This window comes from Pongo abelii, chromosome 2 (genome assembly GCF_028885655.2).
Source record: "Pongo abelii isolate AG06213 chromosome 2, NHGRI_mPonAbe1-v2.0_pri, whole genome shotgun sequence".
NCBI lineage: Eukaryota > Metazoa > Chordata > Mammalia > Primates > Hominidae > Pongo > Pongo abelii.
This window is the reverse complement of record NC_085928.1, coordinates 194,877,943-194,905,557: the sequence shown is the minus strand read 5'-3', so window position 1 is coordinate 194,905,557 and position 27,615 is coordinate 194,877,943. Positions and strand designations below refer to the sequence as shown.

The 27,615-nt window shown below is 36.3% G+C and overlaps 1 protein-coding gene across 4 annotated transcripts in view; it reads right to left on the bottom strand.

The window, feature by feature from the left end:
* Positions 1-27,615, bottom strand: part of VPS8 (VPS8 subunit of CORVET complex) — a 236,563-nt gene that overhangs the window by 147,795 nt on the left and 61,153 nt on the right. For all 4 annotated transcript variants that reach the window (XM_024244828.3, XM_054553099.2, XM_054553100.2 and 1 more), the window contains 4 exons: positions 15,034-15,080; positions 6,336-6,558; positions 2,461-2,550; positions 134-185 (listed from right to left, as the gene is read on the bottom strand). In XM_024244828.3, the coding sequence (XP_024100596.3) occupies positions 134-185; positions 2,461-2,550; positions 6,336-6,558; positions 15,034-15,080 (412 nt within the window). The remainder of the gene's footprint in view (positions 1-133; positions 186-2,460; positions 2,551-6,335; positions 6,559-15,033; positions 15,081-27,615) is intronic.

Below are 27,615 nucleotides of genomic sequence, written 5' to 3'. Positions count from 1 at the left end.
TTATGGTGGTGTTACATGACTGTACATGATTACCAACATTCACACTGCACACATATAATTGGCGAATTTTGTGACATTTAAATAATACCTTAAATACAGGAAAGCAAAAAATTAAGGCTTAGAAAATAAATACCTGTTAGCGTTTTTCCTGCATTCAGAGGAGGAGCAATGACTCTGAAAAGTTTCTGCATTAAAATTAATAGGAAAATAATCTTCATCATCTCAAATGATATTATTTAAAAAATAAGAATCTCATGCTATTCATCACCATTCACTAATGGAATTAGTCATTTACCATTAAGATTAAATATGAAAACCTTTCATCTGTACATGAAATGTTTAGAAGGTTCACTGAGAAACAATCACTGTTGTCATATTCCTCACCGAAAAAAACCATTTAATAAATACTAGTTACATAAAGGGCTTACCTGAGATTATAATTTTGATATAAAGTATCCTTTGGTTCTTAAACGCTTTATTCTTTTAAAAACTAGTAAGCAAGTGAAAGGACTTCCCACTAAAGTGGTAATAGAGATGATTTTAAACTGAAAACACCCAATCAGCAGCCACAGAAAGATATATCATCTAAACTTAAGCAGAGTCTCCCAAATACTTAGCTGCCATGGACCCCCTTCAGAGGGAGATTCCTATCTGGGAAAAAACTGATCCTTAGCATCAGGAAATGCAAATTCAGCTCTCCATTAGCATCAAAAAGCCCAAAAGAACTTTCCATGCTTTCCCACTGAAGACCTAACTACCTGCTACCCCCATTTTGGTTAAGCTGGTATATAAACGTCTACCTCTGGCTACTCAGCAGAGATGCTTATTACTGAGTGTTCCTGCACATATGTGAATAATCCTTATCTTTTCTCCTGTTAATCAGTATATTGTCAGTGAATTCAAAGCCTTCAATCCTTTCCCTGTACCTCCCACCACTGGGACCTAAATTGGTAAAGAAAAAGTTTTTCCTCCCAACTCAAGGCACTATTCTTACCTTAGTCAAAACTAGAAAAAAGGAAAGATTTCTGAGACTATAGTAGTCATCTCAAATGTGATGACACGCTTTCATTCTAAAAAATCTAGACAATTTCAAGAGACAGGACACCTTCTCTTAATTCAGACCTCTTTAAGTACTAAAATAGCTAAACTTTAAACACTTCGAACACAAAACAAGGTAACCTCAATAGCTCAGTGTTCCATTTGAGATGTATCAGTATAAATGCAAACCAGATTTTATTAATATGAGGAATACAAAACCCACACAAAACAAAAATTTCAAAAGCAACGTAACAAAAATACAGCAATCATCTTGTCAATGCAGAATGCACCAAAATAGAATCTGTTTTGAGGGATTATTTTGAGCAAAACTAGAAACTGTATTAATTCTTCTGAATTGTGGCTTAGTTGTGGCATGCAGGGAGGCACTGGACCTCCCTGAGGAGGAAGCCAATGACTCTTTTTCAGGGAACTACTGGACCTTAATGACGGAGCAGCCGAGAGGTGTTCAAGACAAAAAAAATCCTTGAGATTACAGACAATCAGGGCCAAACCCCCAAAACCAGGGGTAGAAGGGTGGGGGACTAACTTTAGAAACTAACCGAAAGAAGAGAGGTGCAACCAAAACTGAAGGGTTATGAATTAGAGGGGTACTCGCCCTACCAAACTGAATGTGCTTAAAGAAGCCTGAACTATCATAGAATGCTGACTTCTTAATACTGAAGATAGTTTTGGATAGCAATAAATTAGCTAAATGGTTGACTGGATGGCCTTCAGCAGAGGCCTGCTTTTTTTGAGGGACACTATAATAAAGCATTGGGCTAAGAGGGCACTACATGTGTCTACAACTCATTCTCCACTATTCTGCCATCAAACTGAAGACAAATAAGAAAACAGATATGGGGTTTAGTTCTTCCAAAAGTAAGTCCAAATGTTTTTTAGATTCTCTTGGTAAGGAGAATAAAAAATTAGAATGAATGCTATAAAATTCTGAGTTAGTAAAAGCAAAAAATGATCAATTAACAGATAATGGCCTCCCACCATTTTCAGGAGCCTTCCCCAGCAGAATATATCTACAAACAGCATTACTCAATAGTACATTGATTATATAAAATAATTATACAAAATAAATTTTTCATATCTTTAGAAAAAGTTACTACAGTATCAAAAATTCTTAGGAGAAAAACATGTAAAGCCTAACAAGCAAGCATTAATTTAAATTTTATCTATTGTTCCCTGGTATTTAAATACCTACTTATGTAGATAAGAAAGCAAGCAATGGCAGAAGGTGTAAAACTGAAGAATATCTAAAAGCCCCAAGCTAAAATGGGTTCAAGGTCAATAAATCTGTAAGAATTTTAAAATAATTGGATAAAACTAGAAACTATTAAAAGCAAATGGAGAATAGGAGAAAAAACTTAGTAGACAAAATTAATTATGTATCCAAGTTAGGAAGTATCTTACCTCCATTGGACTAATAAATTCATTCATGCCTCTGTTGTAGACATAGATCATAGCATCATATAAACGATTTTCCCAACACATGAGAACTACCTGTGAAAAGGAAAAGCCACTTGGTCCATACAATTCAGAGTCACCAATTATTTTCCTTAATGCTTTAAGAACAGGAAAGGTCTTGAATTCTCTTCCCTAATTTTTCTTGTTTCTTCTCTGATAAAAACTGAAATTCAAGTACTCAAACACAATGCAAGGGTAAGAGCTGCTGTAGGTGAAATTACTACTTTTAATAGTACAACGCTTACTTTAAGACATTCACAGTGTCTAATTTTGTTTCTTCTCTATCCTCCCCCTTTCTATATTCATTTTAGCTTTGATCAATAGTTCTACAAATATTTATTGAACACATATTCAGACCCTCTTGTAGGCACTGGGAAAAAAGTGTTGATAAGATAAATCCAGACTTTGTCCCTACCTTTATAGAACTTACATTGATCTTGGACACCCACCAAAAGGAGGTAGGGGTAAAAAATGGCATGTGAGTTAAGTCTTGGGGAAGATACTCAATTACACAAATAATTCATTATTTACAAATGTGGTAAGTGCTGTTAACCTGACCTGTCTGGAGTATTCAAAAAGTCACCCCTGAAGGAAAAACATTAAAGGTGGGACCTAAAGAATGGATACATGTGAGCCACAAGCAGAAGTGCAAGCTAGGAATTCTGTAGGAAGAAGCAAGAGGAAGGATGAAGGACCTAATATGGAAGTGAGCTTGAAGTGCTTAAGGATGGAGAGAAATCAATTTGAGAAAATATTTAGGAGGAGGACTAGATATGAGTTTGAGTATATGGTACTCTATATTCTGTCCCTATGACAGCTATATAATACTATAAACAGTGGCAAGAGAACGGCAGAAGTCGGCAAAGGAGAATGACAAGAGGGAGTGAGAGGTAGGAAGGAAAATGGAAGTGAGATGTGCTGGGAGAGTCTTTCTAGAAAAGGCCTGTTCTGGGACTTCTACGACTCCCTCTCTACCCCTTTCAGCCAGTACCATGATCATGCATCTCTTCACTGATGACTAACACATTTACAGCTTCAGCCCTAACCTCCCCTCTAACCCATAAATATATCCAACTACTTAATTTGATATCTTCGCCTGAATGTCTAGTAGCGATCTCAAAATAAAATGGCCAACCAGAACTCCTGATTTGTCTCTCAAACTTAGACCTGCCTTAGTCTTGCAATCTTCTCAAAGGAATCACTCACTATTCACCCTGTTTCTCAAACCAAAAACTAGTCATCATCCTTAAATTCTCTCATTCCCACACTCTCACACCCTCACATCCCAATTCACCAGCAAATCAATTCTATCTCCAAAACATCCAAAATCAGGCCATCTCTCTTCATCTCACTGTTACCATCTCTGGCCAGAATCACCTCCTGGGCCAGCTTCCTAACTAGTCTCTTTGCTTCCTCTGCACTTGGCCCTCATCCCTGATTCTGTTACCCCTAAAACACAGAGTGATCTTGCTTAAAACTTTCTAATGATTTTTCATAGCATTTAGAATAAAATGGAAAGATCTACACCCTTCCCTGCAAGATCTACCTCTGTACCAAGCTCCAGATCTGCTTCCTTTTTTGTTACTTGAACACCCGAGACAAAAATCCTTTTTTTTTATGCTAGCTATTGCTTTTACCTACAACAATCTCCTCTTCCAAGATCTTTGCATTACTGATTCCTTCTTGTCATTCAGCTCCCAAGACTCAATGCTGCCTCCTCAAAAAGACTATCTATAATTAGCCAATCTAAGGTAGCCTCACATTATCTCTTTACCACATTTCCCAGTTTGACTTTTAACATAATACTTGTATTGAAATACTTTCTGGATTTTTGTACATTGATCTGTTCACTGTCAAACTTTTCTGCTAAAATTTAGGCTTTATGAGAGGACAAGCTTTGTTCACTAGGGATACTGAAGCATCCTCAGAGCCTGACATTCAGTAAACGCTTCTTAAATTAATGAACAAATGCTGTTAAAAGAGTAAATAAAATAAGGATTGAAAAATACCATTTGGTGTAGTGGACAAAGAGGCCATTGTTGACTCTAGTAAAAGTAAGATTGAAGAGTTAGGAAGTGGGGGAAATAAATGAAAATAGCAACCTAGACAATGCTTTCAAGAAATCCAGCTGTGACTGGGAGGAGTGAGATGGGGCAGTAACCTAGGAGGAAAAAGGGGAGAAGACTTGATATGGAGACGTAAGAAACAGACGGGAGGATTTTGAAATTGTTGTTTAACATTAAAAAGACTAGAGTATATTTACATGGTACTGGGGAAAGACTGAAAATGTTATAAAGTATTATAAACAGAAGAAATTAAATTTTTTTCCTGTATGTGATAGGCAAAACTAGATGGACAACATGCTCTCAAGTCATCAGACCTATTGTCAGACTATGAAGACTATGCCAAATTACCCATGTAATACAGAGGCAGGTATAAAACCGGATCTGGCTTTACTTTGCAAACTCACAGCCATTCATAAAGAGCTTCCAGAAATAAAATAATCATTTTTCCAAACCCTTAATTTCTATGTGATTTTGCACACTTTCAAAAAACTTTTAGTCTAAGACTTTTGTTAGTCTTCCATATTCAAGCTCAAGAGGGCTTAGCACCTTTGCAGGAGTAACATGCTCATTATTAGGACTAATGTGGAATTAAAAAATTAAATTGTGGGCCAGGCTCAGTGGCTCACACCTATAATCTCAGCACTTTGGGAGGCCACGGCAGGCGAATCACTTGAAGTCAAAAGTTCGAGACCAGCCTGGCCAACATGGTGAAACCCCATCTCTACAAAAAATACAAAAATTAGCTGGGCACGGTAGCGTGTGCCTTTAATCCCAGCTACTCTGGAGGCTGAGGCACAAGAATCCCTTCAACCCAGGAGGTTGCAGTGAACCAAGATCAAGCTACTGTATTCCAGCCTGGGGGACAGAGCGAGACTCTGTCTCAAAAAAAAAAAAAAAAAAAAAAAAAAAGAAGTGGGGGGGAGGAGAAGGGGGGGGAGGAGAAGGAGGGGGAGGGGGAGGGGGAGGGGGAGGGGAGGGGGAGGGGAGGGGAGGGGGAGGGGGAGGGGGAGGGGGGAGGGGGAGGGGGGAGGGGGAGGGGGGAGGGGGAGCAGAAGGAGGAGAAGGAGGAGGAGGAGGAGGAGGAGGAGGAGGAAGAGGAGAAGGAAAAAATAAATTGTGAAATGTCTTAGGCCAGAATAAATACTGCACCTCAATTAAGAAACTTATTTCAAGAAACTCAATTAAGATAACTTATTGTGAGAACCTCAGATACACTGGAAGTATTTATCAAACAATGGCTGGCTATTCATGCTAAAAAGTTCTATAACTTGCCTGTTATACCATGCTCTGTATTTCAAAACTCTGGACATACATATCAGCTCTTTTTTAAAATGGCATCATATTTTTCAAGGTAAAAATATTCTATAATTCATGAGAAAGCAGCCATAGTTGAAATTCACTTGCTTGATGAAAATTATATTAGTGAACGAACAAGCTGATGAAGAGGGATCAGTTAACAAGCATTTATAGAGCAACTTCTAAATGTAAACTCTACACCAAGTGCTATTGGGGATGTGAAAGAAACAGAAGACAACATAATCCCTGACTTGCAAGGCACTTCTATTCTAGCTTTCACTTAAATACAGTCCTAGGAAATATATTGACAAATATAAGTTTATAATACATCTTACAAAAAGTGCTCAATAAATAATTACGGTTTTTAGAAGGCAGGGTCAGGCCTGATCAGTGAAGTAAGTGTAATCAATAAAGGAATGAAGTTTATTTCATAAGTTAGTAGACTGTCTATAAACTCACCTGCTGAATATCTAGGCTGGTGATATCCATATGTACAATGAGCGCTTCCACATTTTCCATTAATTTTTTATCTTGGAAATGAACAATCAAGTCTTTCATTACTTGGGGTGTGATTCCCACCAATTTATCACTTAAAATATATGGCTCAAGGCACTCCAAAAATACTCCTTTGGCCACTGAATTCTCACTTAATTTATCATACATCTGACTAAATAAAAGATCCCTGTAACAGAAAGGGGGGGAAAAAAAAACTTTTAGGAACATGCCAAATATCCATTAAATTTAGTCTCCCAAGTATATCTCATCTTTTCCCTATTTCAACTTACTCATGAGTTTATTTAAAATGGCAATAATATTCACATAGAGTTTTATATTGCAAAAACTTTGTGTGTGTGTGTGTGTGTCTGTGTGTGTGTATATATATATATATGTATATAAAATCTCAATTAATCCTCCCAACACTTCTTTAACAAATCAGAAAAGGTAAGATAAATTGTTTGCTAATAGTGACATATCTAACAAACAAGAGAGTCAGAATTTGAACCCAGCCTTCCGGCCTAAATCCTGTGCTCAGTCTATTGTGGCATATTGCTTCTTAAAGACAACACTGACATGGGAACAGATAATTGGGTGGACATCATGAAGTAGGAAAAAAACAAAAGGACTACTCATGATTTATCCTTCCCTCCTTCCTGGTATTTAAATATTCCTAGCTGACCTGCAGAGTCAATATGCTTCTTTGTCTAGCTATAACCCTTTGCATCCCAAAATGTTTGGCTAGTGATATTCTTGGAAGAAGAAGAAAAAAATGTTTAATACTTAAAATATAAACCTAGAAACAATTTTATTGCAGAAACATAAATTGTTTTAAATTACTTTAAATGTCAACAACCTCGACAATGTTTATTTCATATTTCTGGAAACAACCCATAAATAATTTGAGTTATATTGACCACAGACAGAATTCTGAATTCTGTTTTCATACAACATTATATGATAAGCATTATTCTAAGTTGCTATTCTTTAAAATTACCATTTTGTCTAACACAATACTTCAACATGCTGAAAAATCAGAATATACTTAAGTATTCCTGTACTGTTGGATATATTACTTATTTCCAGTATTTCGAGTGATACTACAATGAACATCTACATATAAAGCCTTTCCCATTTGAAGGGCTTAATTCCTAAATCAGTCAACTTTTAGAAATTTATCTTTAGTGAAAAGATATGAAAAAATCTGTGGCACTTGAAATGTGCTGTGAAATTATCTTCAAAAAGCATCACAGCATCAATTGACACTACCACCCACAATGTATAATCCTACCAGTTTCACCAGACAATTGAAAATTTGGTTTTTCTACCCTGACAATTTAATAATTCTTTTATGACCAGCAAAATTGAATGTTTCCCATGTTTTCATTTATAAATTGTATTGCCTTGTATCATTCACTTCTTTGTTCATTCCGTTTTTTTTAAAATACAAAAACTGTGAATTTTATTTACCTGTTGAGATTATTTACTTTTTTCTAAATGTAATTTCTTTATATGTATATCATGTCAATTGTGGAAAGTGGTAAATGGTTTATTTATTCACAGGTATGGTCTTTCATGACAAGTCCCACAAAAACGTCAAGGAAGCTCCTGAAAGGACTAGGATGGGGTTTTGACTCATCTGAAGTCCTGGAAGGGGACAGATGGAAAACAGACCGGCTACAACTGCACCAGAACTCCATGCCACCCTGCAATTAACAGCATTTGCAATATTCTGGGGGAAATCCAGAGCCATTTATTTTTTTCCCAAATGTACAAATGTAATTTTACATCATTTTTCCCCTCCATTTCATATTTATCAAAATATTTTCATGTCAGTTTCATTTGAATCAATAATTCATCATATTTTTGTGATGACCAATTACTAGCCAAGCAAAACAAACAGATTAGTGGAGTTTTACTGTAAGAAAGAAAACGTAACAAGATAACTAATGATTCAAAGAAAATGTCAGATTTGCTAGCCCTTGTACTCTGTAATGTGTTGTTAAAAGGAACATGCTAAAAAAGATAATTATATATTTTAGTTTAGTACAAAAAGCCTTGGGGAGAGAATTAAAGAGAGTTAAAAATTCAGTAAAGGCTACAAAAGTTAACTAACAAGGCACTCCTGTGACAAACAGCATGTGATGCTGGTAAGATAAATGCAAAACCACATATTTCTTTCTTAACCAATCAGAAGCTATAATATAAAGAAGCAAGAAAAATAAGGCTCAGCAACTCCTATTTGCATCTCTACCTTAAAATAAAATTTTTTTTATATTCAACAACAAATTCTCATCATTCTGGGAGAATATTTATTAGTGCATCAGGAAAAAGGGGAGTTAGAAAAGTACATACAGGCCAGGCCGGGTGCAGTGGCTCAAGCCTGTAATCCCACCTCTTTGGGAGGCCAAGGCAGGCAGATCACTTGAGGTCAGGAGTTTGAGATCAGCCTGGCCAACCTGGGGAAACCCCGTCTCTACTAAACATACAAAAATTAGCTGGGTGTGGTGGCACGCGCCTGTAATCCCGGCTACTCAGGAGGCTGAGGCAGGAGAATCGCTTGAACCCAGGAGACAGAGGTTGCAGTGAGCCTAGATCGACTCCAGCCTGGGCAACTGAGCGAAACTCTGTCTCAAAATAAAATTTAAAAAAAGGCAAGTACATACAAAAATTTTTAGCTCTCATATTTTTTTCTATATTTAGGCACTATTCTCCAGGGTACTATCTTTGTTTCCTAGAAGGGCTGACTTCAAATTTGATGTTTACCATTTCAAGCTTAGCCTCCCTATGGCCAGTGTAACAGAAAATCGATCATGAATAATAGAGGACCAAAGAGATACTTCTACAAACTTCACTTTATAACAGTACTCACATTAAAGATATTTTTGAAGTTTATCATTTATAACTTCAAAAAGAGGACAACTGTTAAATTTACTTTGTACATTATCAATTTCATAATTTTTTAAATGTGAAGAGCTGCTTTGGTTATAAGAAATTACAAATTTAGAAGTATGTGAAGGGGAACAAGGGCATCAATCCTAACCCTTGCCAATCCATACTAAATATATAACCAGAACCAAATAAGTAAATTCCCACCAAATACAAGTGGTATTTAATACATCCAAAGTTGATGTGGGCTGGTTTCCTTATTTATAAATGCAAAAGCAAAATTCAAATGAATTTTTAGAAATTATGTTCAAAATGCTCTATTTTCTGATACAAGTACCACAGTTTATAAAGATTTCCTTTAAAAAGGCATGTGGTGATAGTTACACAGCTGTGAATACACTAAAAACTACTGAATTGTATACTTTAAAAGGGTGAATTTTATGGTATGTGAATTATATCTCAATATAGCTATTATAAAATTAAAAAGGCCTTTTTTTCCCTAGCTTTGATATTAGGTTGGTACAAAAGTAATTGCAGTTTTTGCCATTACTTTTAATGACGAAATTTGCAATTACTTTTGCACCACCCTAATAAAATTTTAAACATCCAGTTCCTCAACAAGTCTTGATAATTAAGATCTTTTTGTTTCTCAAACAATAGTCCTGATTTTGAACAACATGAGTGAACAAATTAAAAGATTACTTCAAGTTCACTTTGGATTTAACAGAAACATTTTTGGTTCAGATGCATACGTAACACAAGCCATTGGAACGATGGCTTCTTAACAACTGTGGATATTCTTACAGTGATATAAACTCAGTTGGTATCATCCATGTAGAGCATCCATTTTGCTTTTTTTAAAAATAACTGCTTTATTGCTATATAATTCACATATAATCACATAACCCTATTTTTAAACAACGTTCAAAATTATAATTATGGTTTACATAAACTCTGGATCTATTTTCAAAGTAAAACTGACATTAGGGCTACCCATATATATGCTAATATATAGCCTATATTTTGCATAGGTAAAATGACAAATTAGAAGTATCCCACAAAAAGCCTTAGGATATTGTGTCTTTTGTCTAATACTGAAAAAAAAATACACAAAACCAAACTGAAATGAAATTGTGGAACAGAGACCAAATTATGAAAATAAAGTATGTCTTCAGAAACAGAATTCCTGTCATTTCTGATATTAAGTAATTTACGAAAGACTCTAATGCCAAATTTTAACCAAGAAAGATGTCCATAATACAGAGTAGTATGCCCTACAGAGAAAAACAAATGTGATTACTGTGACATAGTAAAAATGATTTTACACTATAAAAGTGTTATTAAATATAAATAGGAATACATATATACACTAGCTTAATTAATATTACTGATGGGTACTGAATTATCTGAGTTATGAAACTATGAGGTAACAGTGATTATAGTGTAATAATGGTTGTGCCACTAAGTTAAAATTAATTTCAGAGCATGTATTATGTTTATAATTTCACCCACATAAGAAACAACATAATATGTGAAAATAAAAGGATTGCCTGTAAAAACAACATACTCAATCAGAAGACATTAATATAAAAGGAATCTGGGGAACAGGATTGAGTGAGTAATGAACCTAGAAGTGGAAGAAGTTACCTGAAATTGGCTGGCTGAGTATTAGATGTCATTTTGTAAGACTGTGTTTGTATTATGCAAAATCTGAGCATTCCTTAAAGCAATGTTAATGTCACAGATATTTTGCAAATTTGGAAATGCAGAAGAGAAGACCTTAGACATAAATAGGACCAAATGTCAAAAAGGATAGTATAAAGAGAGCATCCAGTTTAAGGAGAAAAAATACTATACTGGAATGAAGCTACTTAACATGTGACAATCCTCCACTACAATTTAACATAGGGAACTGACCATTTTTAACCTTATTATCTATGGCAACTCTAAGAAAAAAATTTTAAAAACTCTACCATTTAAGTGGTTACACTGAACTATTTAATTAAACATAGAATTCTTATATCTAATAAATCTTTAGTCATTGCATGTTTGAAATAGAAGAGAAGTGAAAGATGGCCTAGATGCAAACAATTAAAGTTGATCACATGGCTTACTCAACCTTTCCTTCTAAGCTCAGGCCCATATATAGAAGAATCTTAACATTCTGATGAAAAAGAAAAGCCAGTATGGTGAGAAGCAAACAAGCACAACATAAATCTAGAACAAAAGAGGGAGCATTTGACCCAATACCTAGTTTCACAGCCCCAACCTTTCTTAAATCTCTGGGAATGCTGCCCTCCCGCTTTTTCTCCTATTAGAACCCAAAGAGTAGAATTAGGGAAAGAGACAAGGAGGGAAAGAAAGAGAATAAGAACACAAATGCTGGAACTTCTCCCAAGCAGAGGCAGGATCTAGTACAATCTAGTCTTCGGCGTTGGAAAACAGAATTGAGAGAGAGGGAAGCCATCCGTATGCTCTTTGTACTATGGTCCAGGGAAAATGTCCATGGCCTTGATCTAGGAGTGTGTATGTAAGAACAGGAGGAGGAAGAAAGAAAAGAGGTAGAAAAGGACCAGGAAGAGCTGAACTGAGGAAGGATTCTCTTCCTCTTGGAGGTGAGGAGTATATACCATGACTGCTGTTCCTGTTATTTCTGAGATCTCCAACAACAAATATTGTATTTGTTTCTGACAAAATACAGAGAAAGCATGCTAAGGAATCAGGAAAAATTAAAGGAAAGAAGTTGACAAAAATAAAGAAATAATAAATGGATCCGAATTTGGTGAAAATCTAGACCAGATTTTATCTTCTATGTTATATGCTGTGGTTCAATACAGAAATTATTGCATTCTCAGCCAGTCAATAGGTGAAATAAATGTTAGAGAATATTTCCTTTCCAAATCATATAAAAAAGAAAAGCTTATCTCCAGAATATTTTAGGGAATAACAAAATATTTTGGAAAAACATAATCAATTTTTTTCCCTATATAATCTTTCATCTTACAACTGTTAGGCCCACTTCAACTTTATATCACTGTGACAGTATTCTAGTATTCAAGATAATGATCACAAGTCACCCTGCAAACCAGGAGGCAGGATTACTTCATCAGTTCAACCATCAGGTATTGGATAGCTATATTGTGTCAGGTATCATTCTAGGTAGAAACAGCCCATTTTATAAAAATAAGCCTTTTTACTCTAAATAAAATTTAGTCTTTCAGGCACTTCACTTCATCTCATTTATAAATTATCTCAATTTGAATATCAGAGTTGATTCCAGTACTTATTAGTACTAGAAATACCTCTACACCTCCACTTCATCATCTGAAAATGAGGATAACATTATCTCTCTTTACACTGTATTTATGAGGGTTACGTAGAATATGTAAAACTGATTCATAAACTATTAAGGTTGCTTTAAAAATACAGGGCATATAACAAGGAATTGAGTGTGAAAGGGAGGTAAAGAGAAAACTAATTTAGAAAAAGATAGGGTCAGGTTAGCAGACATATCACGGCGCTTTGCTTTCTAGGAAACAATGATTAACTACACAATCACTGTCCATCAGCTAAAAGTCAACTAGCTATTCAAGAGACACAAAGGTACTTCTGGCCCTAACACCTGAAAGAAATTTCTCCCGTAGGCCCTCATAAATAAGACAATGTGTAATATAAAGTAATGTTCTTGGCTGGGCGTGGTGGCTCATGCCTGTAATCCCAGCACTCTGAGAGGCCGAGGTGGGTGGATCACGAGGTCAGGAGATCGAGACCATCCTAGCTAACATGGTGAAACCCTCTACTAAAAACACAAAAAATTAGCCAGGTATGGTGGTGGGTGCCTGTAGTCCTAGCTACTCAGGAGGCTGAGGCAGGAGAATGGCATGCACCCGGCAGGCAGAGCTTGCAGTGAGGCAAGATCACGCCACTGCACTCCAGCCTGGGCGACAGAGCAAGACTCTGTCTCAAAAAAAAAAAAAAAAAAGTAATGTTCTCAACAACATCCTTACTGTAAACACAATGTGTTTCGCTAATTACATAACACTAGAGTTAAAACACTGGAATAAATTTGAGCCCCAAGTAAGCAGAACTTACTATAGCTATCTGACTTCATCAAAGGTCTGACATAGCAAATTACTGCCCTCTTGATAACCTTTACTGATACTTCAAAGTATGACCCAACCTTTTATGAATCAGGCTACTAGAATTTATATAAATTCATGAACCAAGTCATGTTGCATAGGGTTTTGGGAGCATCTACATGAAATCTTCCCATTTGTTCTCTATCACTTACAAAGTGGTACAAGCTAGTGGTTAAAACCAAGAACACAGGAGCTAGACTCATGTATTTGAATCCCACCTTTGCCACCAAAAGCTGTGGGAGTGAGTTTTGGCAAGTTACTTAATCACTTTCTGGTTTTGGTACATCTTATATAAAACGTGGATGATGATAATCCCTACCTCACTGTTATATCTATAAAAATTAGATAAATTAATGTAAAGGGTTTAGAACAATACCTGGCTATCATTATTAGCGTAGGAAAAAAAAAGAAAAAAGAACCCTGTGCATTAGCACAGGTTGGTTAGTTTATTTTTTATTTATTATTGAGACAGGATCTTGCTCTGTCACCCAGGCTGGAGTATAGTGGTGCAATCATGGCTTGCTGCAGCCTTGACTTCCTGGGCTCAAACGATCCTCCCACCTCAGTCTCCTGAGTAGCTGAGACCACAAGCACATGCCACTATGCCCAACTAATTTTTTAAAAATTTTCTTGTAGAGACAAGGTCTCCCTATATTACTCAGGCTGGTCTCGAACCCCTGGGCTCAAGGAATCCTCCCACCTCAGGCCTCCCACAGTGCTGGGATCACAGGGGTAAGCCACCACATACAGCCAAGTTGGCTAGTTTATATAGTTACAATTTAAACTAACAAAGCCTAATCAAGAGTTTATTTATACTGATTTATTTTAAACAAACAAACAAAAAATAGTACTGCATAAGCACAATGAATCTAGCCTTTTTTGAGTAGTATAAAATACTATGTTCTAGTGATGGTTCATAAAAGCATATATACCAGGCCGGGCATGGTGGCTCACGCTTGTACTCCCAGCAGTTCAGGAGGCTGAGGCGGGCAGATCATGAGGTAAGGAGTTTGAGACCAGCCTGGCCAACATGGCGAAACCCCATCTCTACTAAAGATACAAAAAATTATCCCAGCTACGCGGGAGGCTGAGGCAGGAGAATCTCTTGAACCCGGGAGGCGGAGGTTGCAGTAAGCCGAGATCGCACCATTGCACTCCAGCCTGGGCGACAGGGCGAAATTCTGTCTCCAAAAAAAAAAAAGTATATATACCAAAAAAAGGAGAATGTGTGTGTATATGTGTGTATATATGTGTGTGTATATATGTGTGTGTGTATGTGTGTGTATATATGTGTGTGTATGTGTGTGTGTGTGTATATATATATATATAAAAAATGAATCATACACTTTCTACTTTTAAAACCCCTAAGTAGTATTGCTCTTTTGCTAGTTACGTTCTTTACCTCCAATATCCTGCCACACAGACAAATAAATGATATATCCATAGCATCTGTCTTAAGGAAGTTAATTTTATTAGGTAAATGAACTGAAAACTGTTAAAGAATCAAATTTCTATAGATTAATATTTTTCACTCTATTCAGTCAAATTCATAGAATTCCTAGCAATGGCTTATACATAAACAAGAGGCTACCTGGGTTCAAAATAATTGAATCTGACAGGCAATGCATACTCACTTTCGCTGCAGCAGAAGGCAGTAATCAACTATGACAGGCACCATATCCTGTAGAGGAACCATAAAGAAAGCATCAGCCCCACAACCCTGTCCAGTGGCCCACTGATAACGACAGGTCTGCTTAAGATGCTATTAGATTGTTAGGAGGATATAACTTCATATCATGCTTTTTGGTAAGCAATTTGGCATTATGTGTCAAAGTCTGAAAAACAGAACATTTTGACCTACTAATTCTATTTCTGGAAATGTACCCTAAATATGTTTAAGAATAAAAATTATTTTAATGCACTAAGGTGTTCACTGCATCTTTCTAACAGAGGGAGCAGAAGAAGGAGGGGAAGGGAAAATGGGAAAGAAAAAAAGAAATATGAATTACTTTCAATAACATGAGAAAATAAGTAAATTTTGTTATTTAAGTAAAATACTACATATATCTCACAAGCTTATCGAGTTTACAATATCATTAAAACAAATACTAGGTGAAAATATGTATTTGTCTCACAGATTTGTAAAGAAAACTCATAAAAAAAACCATAAGAAAATAAATCAAATTGATAATGGGATACAGTTGGTCCTGCTGGTGGCTCAGGTGATTAAAGTTGCCCATATTTTGTCACAATCCTCCAAATCTGCTATTTTAACGTTGATTGAACTTCTCAGTTTCATAATATTTTTATTGCTTTAAATTCATCATGTACAGATCATATCAAGTAAATGATAACCCATAATTTTGACCCTTTTCAATGGAAAGAGTCTGAGGGAGAAACAGTAGCTTATTATGACTGGAAATTGTCAAGTAACCAAGCATCAAACTTCGGCAGTATTCTTTCCTTTTCTGCTGGCTACAGGGAAATGGTTTCCTTTTAAAAATCCTGGAAGGGTTATGTTCCTGGCAGAAATATCATCAGGAGGGAGAAGGCACTACATGAAAAAGAGCTCTACATACTAACACCTGTCTGATAAAAAGGTCAAAACTAAGGAACTCTTATTATTTGAGAGAGAGGTGACTAAAGAAGGACCTACAATCCTGAAAGGATTATAGGGCTATCCCTGACCCATCCTGCTTCCTTTACTTATGAATATTACTCATGACTACATGTAGATTTGATTCTTCAAAAACAAGAGGTAAAATGATAGATTTGAAAAGTGTTAGAGCTATAGCAAATCTCAACTCTGAATGAGAATACAGTGGGCTAGGTAATGGGGAGTTGGTGGCAGGAGGACTTCCCTAGAAATGCTAGAGAAAATAAACATCTTTTAAAATACATAGCTGAGCTCCTAAGATAGTAAGGGCAATACCCAGGTCCAAAAGTGAAAAGGGAACTGAAAACCAAAGCAGTAAGTTCCAAGCTGTTACCGATCCTATCCTGTAGGTTTGCTGGTCGCAGAAGAGCTTGGGTTTTAATGCCAGAAAGAAGCTGAGGCCTTAAACCCTTTTAACAGAGGGAACTGAAGCAGAGGACCTGCCTAAAACTGGGATTCTTAAAAAGCCACATCCTCAATGAAAGGAAATTAGAAAAAAAAAATCTGCCTGTTAGCATAGGAAGATGACAAGGAAGTCTGTCTGTCTCAGCCTGGGCTCAGAGGGGGTAAATTTATACTCACCAAGAATCTGTAATCAAGACCCTGTCTACAGGTAGAGCTGGGATTTGAATTTATACTATCTCCTTAGTACGAGAACAACTGAGCCAAGAGGTTCACATAAAAAGTGATCCTGAAAATACTATGCAGCCATAAAAAAGGATGAGTTCATGTCCTTTGCAGGGACATGGATGAAGCTGGAAACCATCATTCTGAGCAAACTATCACAAGGACAGAAAACCAAACACTGCATGTTCTCACTCATAGGTGGGAACTGAACAACGAGAACACTTGGACACAGGGTGGGGAACACCACATACCAGGGCCTGTCGGCGGGTTGGGGGCCAGGGGAGGGATAGCACTGGGAGATATACCTAATGTAAATGACGAGCTGATGGGTGTAGCACACCAACATGGCACATGTATACATATGTAACAAACCTGCACGTTGTGCACATGTACCCTAGAACTTAAAGTATAAAAAAAAAGTGATCCTGAAAAAGGATACTCCTCAGATACTTGAAAGAAGCAAGTTCAAAAACTCCCCAGAGATCACCCTAAATACAGGCAAAATAACTACTGATAAAGTCCTACTGAAGATGTGCTCAAAATAAAAAATTTGAAAACACTTCATTAAATAATGCACCATACAAGAATGTCTGGAGGAACTATAAAGGGCAGTAGTATACCCCAAGACTTCAAATAATATAATTATCAGGTAGAAACTATTTTTTAAAGTATATTTAAAATAATTAAGGGCATAAAATAAGGAATTAAGTGCCTGGCCCGGTACTAAGTACTATGGATACACTGTAGGGCTTAACGGAGTGTGAAATCATCAGATTCATACATTTAGACAGATCACTATGGTGACTGTAGGATGGGGGCATCTGAAAAACCAAGACTGGAAACCAAGGCTATTACAGTCATCAAAGAAAAAAATGGTGGACTAAACTAGATTACTGACAGCAGGTATAAAGAACAGTGGACAAAATTATTTATAACTATAGGGTTTGGTGACAGATTGATCATGGTTTGGAAGGCATTGAGAGGAATATAATTCCTAGGTTTCTGGTTTAAGTGACGGTTGAATGAAGAGGTCACAAAATGACATAAGAAATGTGGGAAGAGGTGTTAGAAGGAAGAAGGTAAGTACAATCTGGTCCACAGCAGATTTGAGGAACACCTTCACTTTGATGTTGAATAAAAAGAAATTGAGTATAGTAATCTGAAACATCTGGGTTAGAATTACAGATTTCTAAGTTATCAGAGGAAACAATGAATAGAAATAAAATTGTCCAAGGACAATAGAGTGAGATGAAAAGCAGTCACAAATGGACTACATTTTGAGGAAGACCAATATTTATGAAATGGTCAGAGGATAGAAACAAACTGATTCAGGAAAAGTCACTGGGGTTTAAAATCAGAAGGGCACACAGTCACAGATATCTACAGGATATAGACTTTCAAGAAGGAAGAACTAATCATTGCTGTTTAATACAGAATTGAGAATGAACAAGATCTGAAAAATATTTATTGTGTTTAGCAATTTGGATATAATTGGTGTTTCTAGTTAAGGTGTTTTATCTTCCTGATTAGAACTGACAAACTTCTAGCAAGACTGACAAAGAATAAGAGAAAACATCAGGAATGAAGCAGAGGATATCATTATAGACATTGACGACATCAAAAAGATAATAAGGGAATACTATGAAAATTCTACACACATAAATTTGACAATTTACATGAAGTGCACCAATTTCTCAAAAAACACAACTATCAAAACTCACAACACGAAACAGCTCATTTGAATACCCCTATAGTTATTAAGGAAATTGAATTCATAACTTAAAATCTCCCAAAAATAAATCTCCATGTTTAGATGGTTTCACTAGAGAATTGTACCAAACATTTAAAAAGTATGAAAACAAATCCTATACAATCCCTTCCACAAAACAGAAGAGGAGTGAACATTTCTAATTCATTTTGTTAAGTTAGTATTACCCTGATACAAAAACCTGAAAAGCCATTACAAAAAAAACTACAGACCAATGTTCTTCATAAAGATGCAAAAGTCCTTAACAAAATATTAGGAATGATAATTCACAATTACATAAAAGGAATTATACCTCATGACCAAGTGAGGTTTATTCCAGGATGCAAGACTGGTTCAATATTCAAGAACCAATCATTACAATATGCCATATCAATAGCCTAAAGAAAAAAATCACACGATCATATTAATTACATAGAAAAAGCAATGACAAAATTCAATATCCATTCATGAAAACCCTCTTAGAAAAACCGTAATAGAGGGGAACTTCCTCAACTTGATAAAAAGTAACTACAAAAAATCTACAGCTAATATTATACTTCATGGTGAAAAACCGAATGTTTTTACCCTAAGACTGGGAACAAGGCAAGGATGTCTGCTCTCACCTCTCTTCAATACAATGCTGAAGTTTTAGCCTATGCAATAGAGGCAAGAAAAGGAAAAAAATAGCACACAGATTGGGAAGGAAAAAATAAAACTGTCTCTGTTGGCAGATGACATGATTGTCCACATAGAATAGCCCAAGGAATCTACAAAAAGCATTCTAGAATTAATAAATGAGTTCTACAAGATTGCAGAATATAAGATAAACATTCCATATGCCATTACTGAACATATGAATACCAAAATTAGAAATTCAATACCATTTAAAACTGCTAAGAAAAAAAGAAATATTCGGCGTAAATCTAAGAAACCATGTATAGCACCTGTATACTAAAAATTACAAAAAAAGTGAAATAAATGGAAAAACTAGGAAACTCAGCATAGTAAAAATATCAGTTCTCCTCAAACTGATGTGTTTAATGTAATTTATATCAAAATTCCCACAAGATTTTTCATAGATATAGACAAGATTATTCTAAAATTTATATGGAGAGTCAAAGAAATTGGAATAGTTGAAACAGTTTTCATAAAGGAGGAGGAATCGGTCTACCCAATTTCAAGACTTACACAGCTACAGTTATCAAGATTATGTGGTACTGGCAGTGGGATAGGCACACGGATCAATGGAACAAAATAGAAAACCTAGAATTAGATTCACCATATAAGCCCAGCTGATTTTTGACAAAGCTGGTAAAGCAACTGAGTGGAGGAAAGAAGGAAAGTATTGCCTTTTCAACAAATAATGCTGGTGCAATTAGGTATCTATACACACACACAAAGGAACTTCGACCTCAGTCTCATACCTTAAGTAAAAATTAACTCAAAATAGATCACGCATTTAAGTTACACACAAAACTATAAAACTTCCAGAAAAAAACACAGGAGAAAATCTTCAGGATCTTAGGCTAGGTAAAGAGTTCTGAGACTTGATTTCAAAAGCACAATCTATACAAGGAAAAGCTGATAAATTGGACTTCATCACAATTAAAACCTTTGGTTTGCAAAAGATCCTGTTAAGAAGGATGAAAAGAAAGATACAAACTGGGAGAACCAAGTCCAATAAAGGACTAGTGCCTTGAATATATTAAAACCCTAAAAATTCAACAGTATAATGAGAAACAATCCAGTTAGAAGAGAGGCAAAACCCACGCAGAAACATTTCACAAAAGAAGATATACATGTGGCAAATAAACACATGAAAAGATGTTTAACATCATTAGTCATTAGGGAAATGCAAATTAAAGCCACAATGAGATACCATTATGCACCTACCAGAATAGCTAAAATAAAACAGTGACTTCACCAAATGCTGGATGTAGACTAGAAACTGGATCACTTACACATTGCTGGGGGAATGCGAAATGGTACTGGCATTGTGGAAAACTATTTGGCAGCTTCTTTTAAAATTAAACATTCAACTATCATATGATCCAACAATTGTAAACCTGGACATTTCTCCTAGAGAAAAGAAGACATGTTCACACAGCAACCTATACAGAAATGTTTAGAGCCACTTTATTTTTAACAGCCCCAAACTGGAAACAACCCAGATATTCTTCAACTGGTAAACTTGTTAATCAAACTGTGGCTCATCCATACTATGGAATACTACCCAGCAATAAAATGCAACCAACTATTGATATGTGCAACAACCTGGGTGAATCACTAAGGAATTATTATGCCGAGTTTAAAGAGTCAGTCCCAAAAGGTTACACACTCTATGATTCCATTTATATAGCATTATTGAAATTATAGAGATGAGGAACAGACTACTGGGTAACAGAGGTTAAGGAGGGGGTGGGAGCAGGAGAGAAGTGGGTGTGGCTATAAAAGGGTAAAATGAGGGATCCATGTGGTGATGAAAATGTTCTGTATCTTTACCTTATCAATATCAACATCCTGGTTATGCGACTGTACCATAGTTTCGTGAGATGTTCTCTTATTGGGGAAAATTGGTTTAAGGGTATGGGATCTCTTTGCATTATTTCTTGCAACTGAGTATGAATCTACAAATATCACAAAATCACTAATTTTAAAAAACCAAATACACATAATTTTTATGCCTGCCACTAACTGTTCCTAACTCAATTAAGGCAAAACCATTCAAATTAACACTTTCAATCTGGCTTCTTAAAGAAGCCAGGTCTTTATCAACTTAGAACATTTAAAACCATAAGTAAAACAGAGTATTAGTTAAAGCCAAATCTATTTCCATATTTTAAGCTTTCCTTCCCAGAATCAGACTACAGAGAGACAAACTGTATTGTCCAGTGGATAATCCCTGATGGCAATCTCTTAGATGCCTGAAAATGAGCTAAGTGGGATCAGTAGCTCTCCATCTCCCCACTGGCAAGGGCTACACAAAGACTCAACTTCCTACAGAATCCTCACAGAGTTGCTTTGCTCCACAGAGCTGGGCAGCTGGCATTTCCAGGACTAGTAAACAACCATCTTGAGTAGCTGGTGCCCAAGCTCAGATAATATCCCTCTAAACTCATTTGGAAGGCTCCTCTCATGAGAGCCCTGAAGAAAGCAGAATGGGAAAGAACAAGCTCTTCTCTTGCAGCAAAGCCCTCAGTTCATACAGCCAGACCTGGTCTACATATGCCTCTCTACCGGATGCTGAGAGATTAAGGGCTTTCGAGATAGACACTGTGAGCAATACCTGCTTTAAGAATATTAAGAATATTCTACTCTGTCTCAAAAGCTTGCAGGATGCAAGAAATCACTGAATTTGGGGTCTCCAAAATTTAAAAAAAGAAAACAAGTAACTATTTATCTAATCTCTTCTTCAATGTATGGCCTATAATGGGCCAAAAAAGACTGTTTCTCTTGTCAGATATTCATGTATATTTAAGATGTATTAAAGAAGGCAATGTGGATATACAAATAAAAAACTGAGCTGACAGATAACCTAAATTTAAGCCTGTCAATGGTTTGAGTGACTGAATAGATCATTTTATTGCATTGTGACTATCTTACCATCTGTGAAGTGAAGATATAATCTCTGGTTTTCCCTATTTCATGGGATGATTTGAAAAGAAATAACAGATGCAGATTCCTTTGCTTTTTAGAGCGATGGTACTAATTCTCTTAATTTATATTCTAAAAGACTATCAGATAAGGAAAACTTCACTGTGTGAAAATGATTCAAAATTATATATACATACATATGTATACATGCATACACCAAAACAGATAAACATATCTATCTACACACAGATATACACACACAGATAAATCTCCACAGGCTATCAGAGCTAGGCAGCTGGTATTCCCAGGATTGGTATACAAACATCCCAAACAGCAATATATATTAGATTATCTCTCTGCATGTATATGTGTGTAAGTATTTTTCTTTTCTTCTTTCAGGTATGATGATAAAATAATCTAGGAAAGACCTGACTCCTCAGAACCAGCACTTTAATCAAGCCTCAGGGATAGGGCAATGTGCTAGACATCAACACTCTTTTCCTTTCCTCAAATCTTCTCAGAGGAAGTATGGGTTAGACAAGGAAAGCTCCTACTGCCTCGCTCTGTGTTTGGCTTGTAGTCACTGTCAACTCTTTGACATTACCTCTTAATGCAAAAATATATGCCTACAGCCGCTATAAAAATATCCTTGAATTATCTGACCCTCATAGAAATGTGAAATGAAGCTGGAAGGAGAGCTTAGTAATGATTAACATAAGGCTTCATTAAGATCTTTTAGGTCGGGTGCAGTGGCTCACACCTGTAATCCCGGCACTTTGGGAGGCCGAGGCGGGTGGATCACAAGGTCAGGAGTTCGAGACCAGCCTGGCCAACATGGCAAAACCCCATCTCCACTAAAAGTACAAAAATTAGCTGGGTGTGGTGGCAGGCACCTGTAATCCCAGATACTCAGGAGGCTGAGGCAGGAAAATAACTCGAACCCGGGAGGCAGAGGTTGCAGTGAGCCAAGATCATGCCACTGCACTCCAATCTGGAGGACAAGAGTGAGACTCCATCTCAAAAAAAAAAAGGGTCTTTCAAAATTATATTATTTTTCAAATCCTTTAAGCTTGATTCACATTACAGCATTAAAATGCCTCATATTTATACTTCTACGTTGTTTCAAAAACAAATAAAAACACATATATTAAACGTAGCAAAATAAAATAACCCAAAATACTGTTTCCACAGTTAACTGATTAGCATTAGTTTCTTAGTTTGAAAACACTGCTAGCAACTCAAATCAGTCCATTGTTCAGGTATATTTACCATGGTTATGCTAAAATTCATTTGTATTTTCTTTTTCATATATTTCAATATCCTCCCAAAACTCATAAATTACTTAGTCCTCTCTGTTTCAAAGTGAGTTACATAACAACACACTGGTCTGAGATTATCAAAGAATAAACTGTGGGATGAAACATAGTACAGTACAGGGTCGAGGCTCCTGAGCCAGGCAGCCTGGGTGTATATCTATGGTGGTTCTGTTCACCGGTTCAATGATATTGGGCAAGTTACTCAACTCCTTTGTGTGTCTATTTCCTCTGCAAAATGGACGTAAGTAATAAGCACTCCTCAAGTATGTTATAAGGACTAAATAAGATAGCCATCAGGCATATAGCACACCACATGAGCCATCATTATGACATATGTGTTGCAAATACTAAGTTCTACATTTGGTTCTTAGTTCAAACCTCTTAGAGTTAAATTGAAAGCATACTTTCAAAGCAAGCTCTACAACATAAGTTCACATATTTTTAAAAATTCTCTCAACAACTATTTATCAAGGACACTGAACCAGATGCTGGGCATATGGCAATGACAAAAAACAGACATGTTCCTAAACTTACACAGGTCCCTAAACATATATAGGCTAGTTGCAGAAAACTGACATTGAATGAGTGACTTCAGTGCATAGTATTTTAGAAAGAAATGGATCTGAGTTAATCTGGGGGACAATTACACTGAGACCTGAAAATAAACACAGCTAGTTGAGCTACAAAGAAATGAGAAAGGATTTTTTATGCAGAGAGAACACTGTGCACAAAGGCTCTGGGTAAAGAGAGAACGGGGACGTTAAGACACTGAAAAGAACTCTAGTATAACAGGAATACAGAGAATTAGGGGCAGTTAGGCAATGGTAGACCATGCAGAGCCTTAGAAAATGTTAGGGAATTTAGTCTCTACCTCAAAAACAATAGGAAGTCCTTAAAATATTTTAAAATTAGGAAAGCATCATATCTAGATTTGATATACATTTCTCTTTGGCTGCTGTGTAGAAAATGAAATGAAGTACAGTAAGAATGTGTACGAAGAGATCGATCTGGAGAATTCTATAATATACCAAGAGGGAAATCATGGGCACTTAGACTAGGATAGTGGTAGAATTAACAGCATGGTGGAAACAGATGAGAGAAACTGTCAGGAGGCAGAATAGCCAGGAACAAGTAAAAGACAAGAATCACCTAATTTGCGTTAGGTGCATGTTGGATCCACTCACTAACACAGGAATCCTCAGAAAAGGCTTTGTAAGGAAACAGTTATTGAGTCTGAGGTACCTACAAAACATCCAAGCAGAAATGTAAATGGGCAACTTACTCTATAGATCTCAGAATTCAGAAGAGCAATCTAGGTTGTTAACACTGGTTAGATAGTCATGTGCCTATATCACCTAGGGAAGAATGTAAAGCAGTGACTCGTAAACTTTAATGTGCTTAAGGGACATCTTGAGAGCTGACTACAAATCCTGGTCACCAATCCCAGAGAGTCTGATTTAGTAGGCCTGGGAAATAAGAAAAAGTATTTTTAACAAATATCTTCAAATGATTTTGAAGTAAATGGTACACAGACATCTTGACAAACATTGATATAAAAATAGAAGAGAAGGGTATTGTGAAGAATCCTAACATTTCTTGGTTAAGTAAAGGAAGAAGAATAAACAAAGAAAATCAATAAGCAGTCAGAGAGGTAGGGAAAAAACTGGAATGCATGATATCAGGGAAGCCAAAAAGGGACAGACTGTTTCAAGAAGTCTTCATGTGCTGAATGCTGCTGAGGACCAGTAAGATGAGAAATAAAAGGGTCCACAGAACTTATAGACATGGAATACGTTAAGGGATGAGAAGGAGGTAAGGAAATGGAGACAACTCTTTTTTTTTTTTTTTTTTTTTTTGAGACAGGGTCTTGCTCTGTCACCCAGGTTGGAGTGCAGTGCCATGATCTTGGCTCACTGCAACCTCAACCTCCCGGGCTCAAGTGAACCTCCCACCTCAGCCTCCAGAGTAGCTGGGACTATAGCTGTGCACCACCACTCCCAGCTAATTTTTTTTTTTTTTGTAGAGACAAGGTTTCACTATGTTGCCAAGGCTGTCTCGAACTCCTGAGCTCGAGACAAGTGATCCAACCGCCTCGGCCTCCCAAGGTGCTGAGATTGTAGGCGTGAGCCATCATCCCTGGCCAGAGACAACTCTTGTAAGACGTCTGGCTCTATAAAGAATGGGTGAACAAGAAAGCATAGGATATTAGAGACGGCGTGGAGCAAAAAAAAGAATTTGTTTGCTGCTTGACTTAGTTTTAGGGTGGGAAACACTTGAACATATATAAACGCATATGAGGAAAGCCAGAAGAAAAGGCAAGTCTCAAGATGTATAAGACAGAAAACACTGTAATTCCTTTTTATCCTACCATAATAGTTATGATACAAATAAATTATAATTATAGGTTGAAATCTTTTCTCAGATAAATAAAAGCCACAACCTGTCCAAAATGTGACAAGATCCAAAAGTTATTTTCTATAACTAAGACAGGACAAATATTGATTGATCTTTGGAGAAAAGCAAAAATAGTGAAGAGCCTTACATATTCTGACTCTAAGGAAAAGATGAGCCTCCTCACCAAGGGTAAAGATTAAAATTGAGGCAGCAGGCAGGAGGTGCCACCTGCTGGTAAAACACAAATTCTCAGTATTTTGACTGTGGCAGAAATCAGTCTTAATAGGAATTTCAACCAACCAGATTAGAGGTTACTTATGTCTCCAATAATAGCTTCTTGAGACTGATACAGAATCTGAGACCTTCCCACTGAGCAAAAAAAAAAAAAAGTGTTTTAAAAACACTTCCATCGGTTGGTCATCCTGCCTTTATTTGAATATATTCCATAACAAGAGATGCATAAATCCAAGAGCTGTTACATCATAAGTAGGTCATTTTAAACTGAAATACACCTTCTCCTAATTTCTACCCACTATATACTAGGCCTTCCCTCTGGAGCAATACAGCTAATCCCATAGGACAGCCTTCTACCATCTCTAGGCAGGGATGTCTCCACTTACTTTCTCCTCAGATTAAACAACCCAGTATTTTTTTTAACTGTTGTTTTTAAAACCTTCCACCATCTCAGTTGTGGGATGTGGCTGAGTTTATCAACAGCCTACAAAATGCCTTAGCAGTTTTATTTCAAACAGGCAGCCCAGTAGTACCAGTACTTTCCTGTATCTGGGTCTTAACACACAATTGGCTCATACTAAGTTTATGGTCAACTAAAACCCTGTCCACCTAGATCTTCCCAATCCAGTACTCACATAATTTGATTATTTGAATCTAATAAATCTAAGTCTTGATGTTAATCTTCATTAAATTTCAACTCATGATGATTTTGATTGCACTTTCTTGTCAACATCACTTTGAACCTTGATTCTTGGCACTACCTAGATTTGACAGGCCAGTCACTAAATCTTCACCCAAATCAATGATAAAAACTTGGGTATGAAAGAGTCCTAAGATGTAATTAATACTAAGCCACCAAAGAATATTTTTGGGTAGAAATATTTATCTAGCTGCAAATCTATTTACTATTTACTAATCTATTCCAGCCACGAAGATAATGGAAAAATTAGGCAAATGCTTTAATGAAATCAATTATGTTATGTCACAGGCATTCCAGGAATATACTATCTTTATATTCCTTTCAAAAAGGTAATTACATGAGTTTAACATGGTTGTTTTGAGGTGAATTCAAGGAAAACATTCACAAATCACACTGGGGATGTCAGCAGATAGTCTCCAAAGTCCACTCTACTTAAAAAAAAAAAAAACTTTAAAAGTCAACCTATATAATTATTTTATGATTAAATATGATTAAACAAAACAACGGATTTGTGGCTGATGGTGCATGCATTTCACCCATCCTAATGCACTAAAGGTCACGTTTTCCAGAGAAAACTGTCCTCCTGAATGGAATAAATTGTATCTCCCTGTATATACTCCACACTTAATCAAGAATGCCTTATTTGAAAATTGATGCAAAGTTACTTGCAAATTATTCATGTTGGCCCAGATTTTTTCAACAGTATCGTGGGTTATAATTCTACTGAGTCTTGAGAGTTGAACAATCATAATGGTATTACATATTACATATGGTAGGCTTCAGTTTTTTAATACACTTATCTGGACTTTTCCACTTTAAAACCATTCTCTGTGGTCATGAAAATTGAGTCAAAATGAGGAGCATTGTTCTGTGGTATAGTGTGGCAGTCTGGATGTAAACCCTGAAGCCCACTGCTTGAATTCAAATCCTAGCTCTCTCATTTATTAG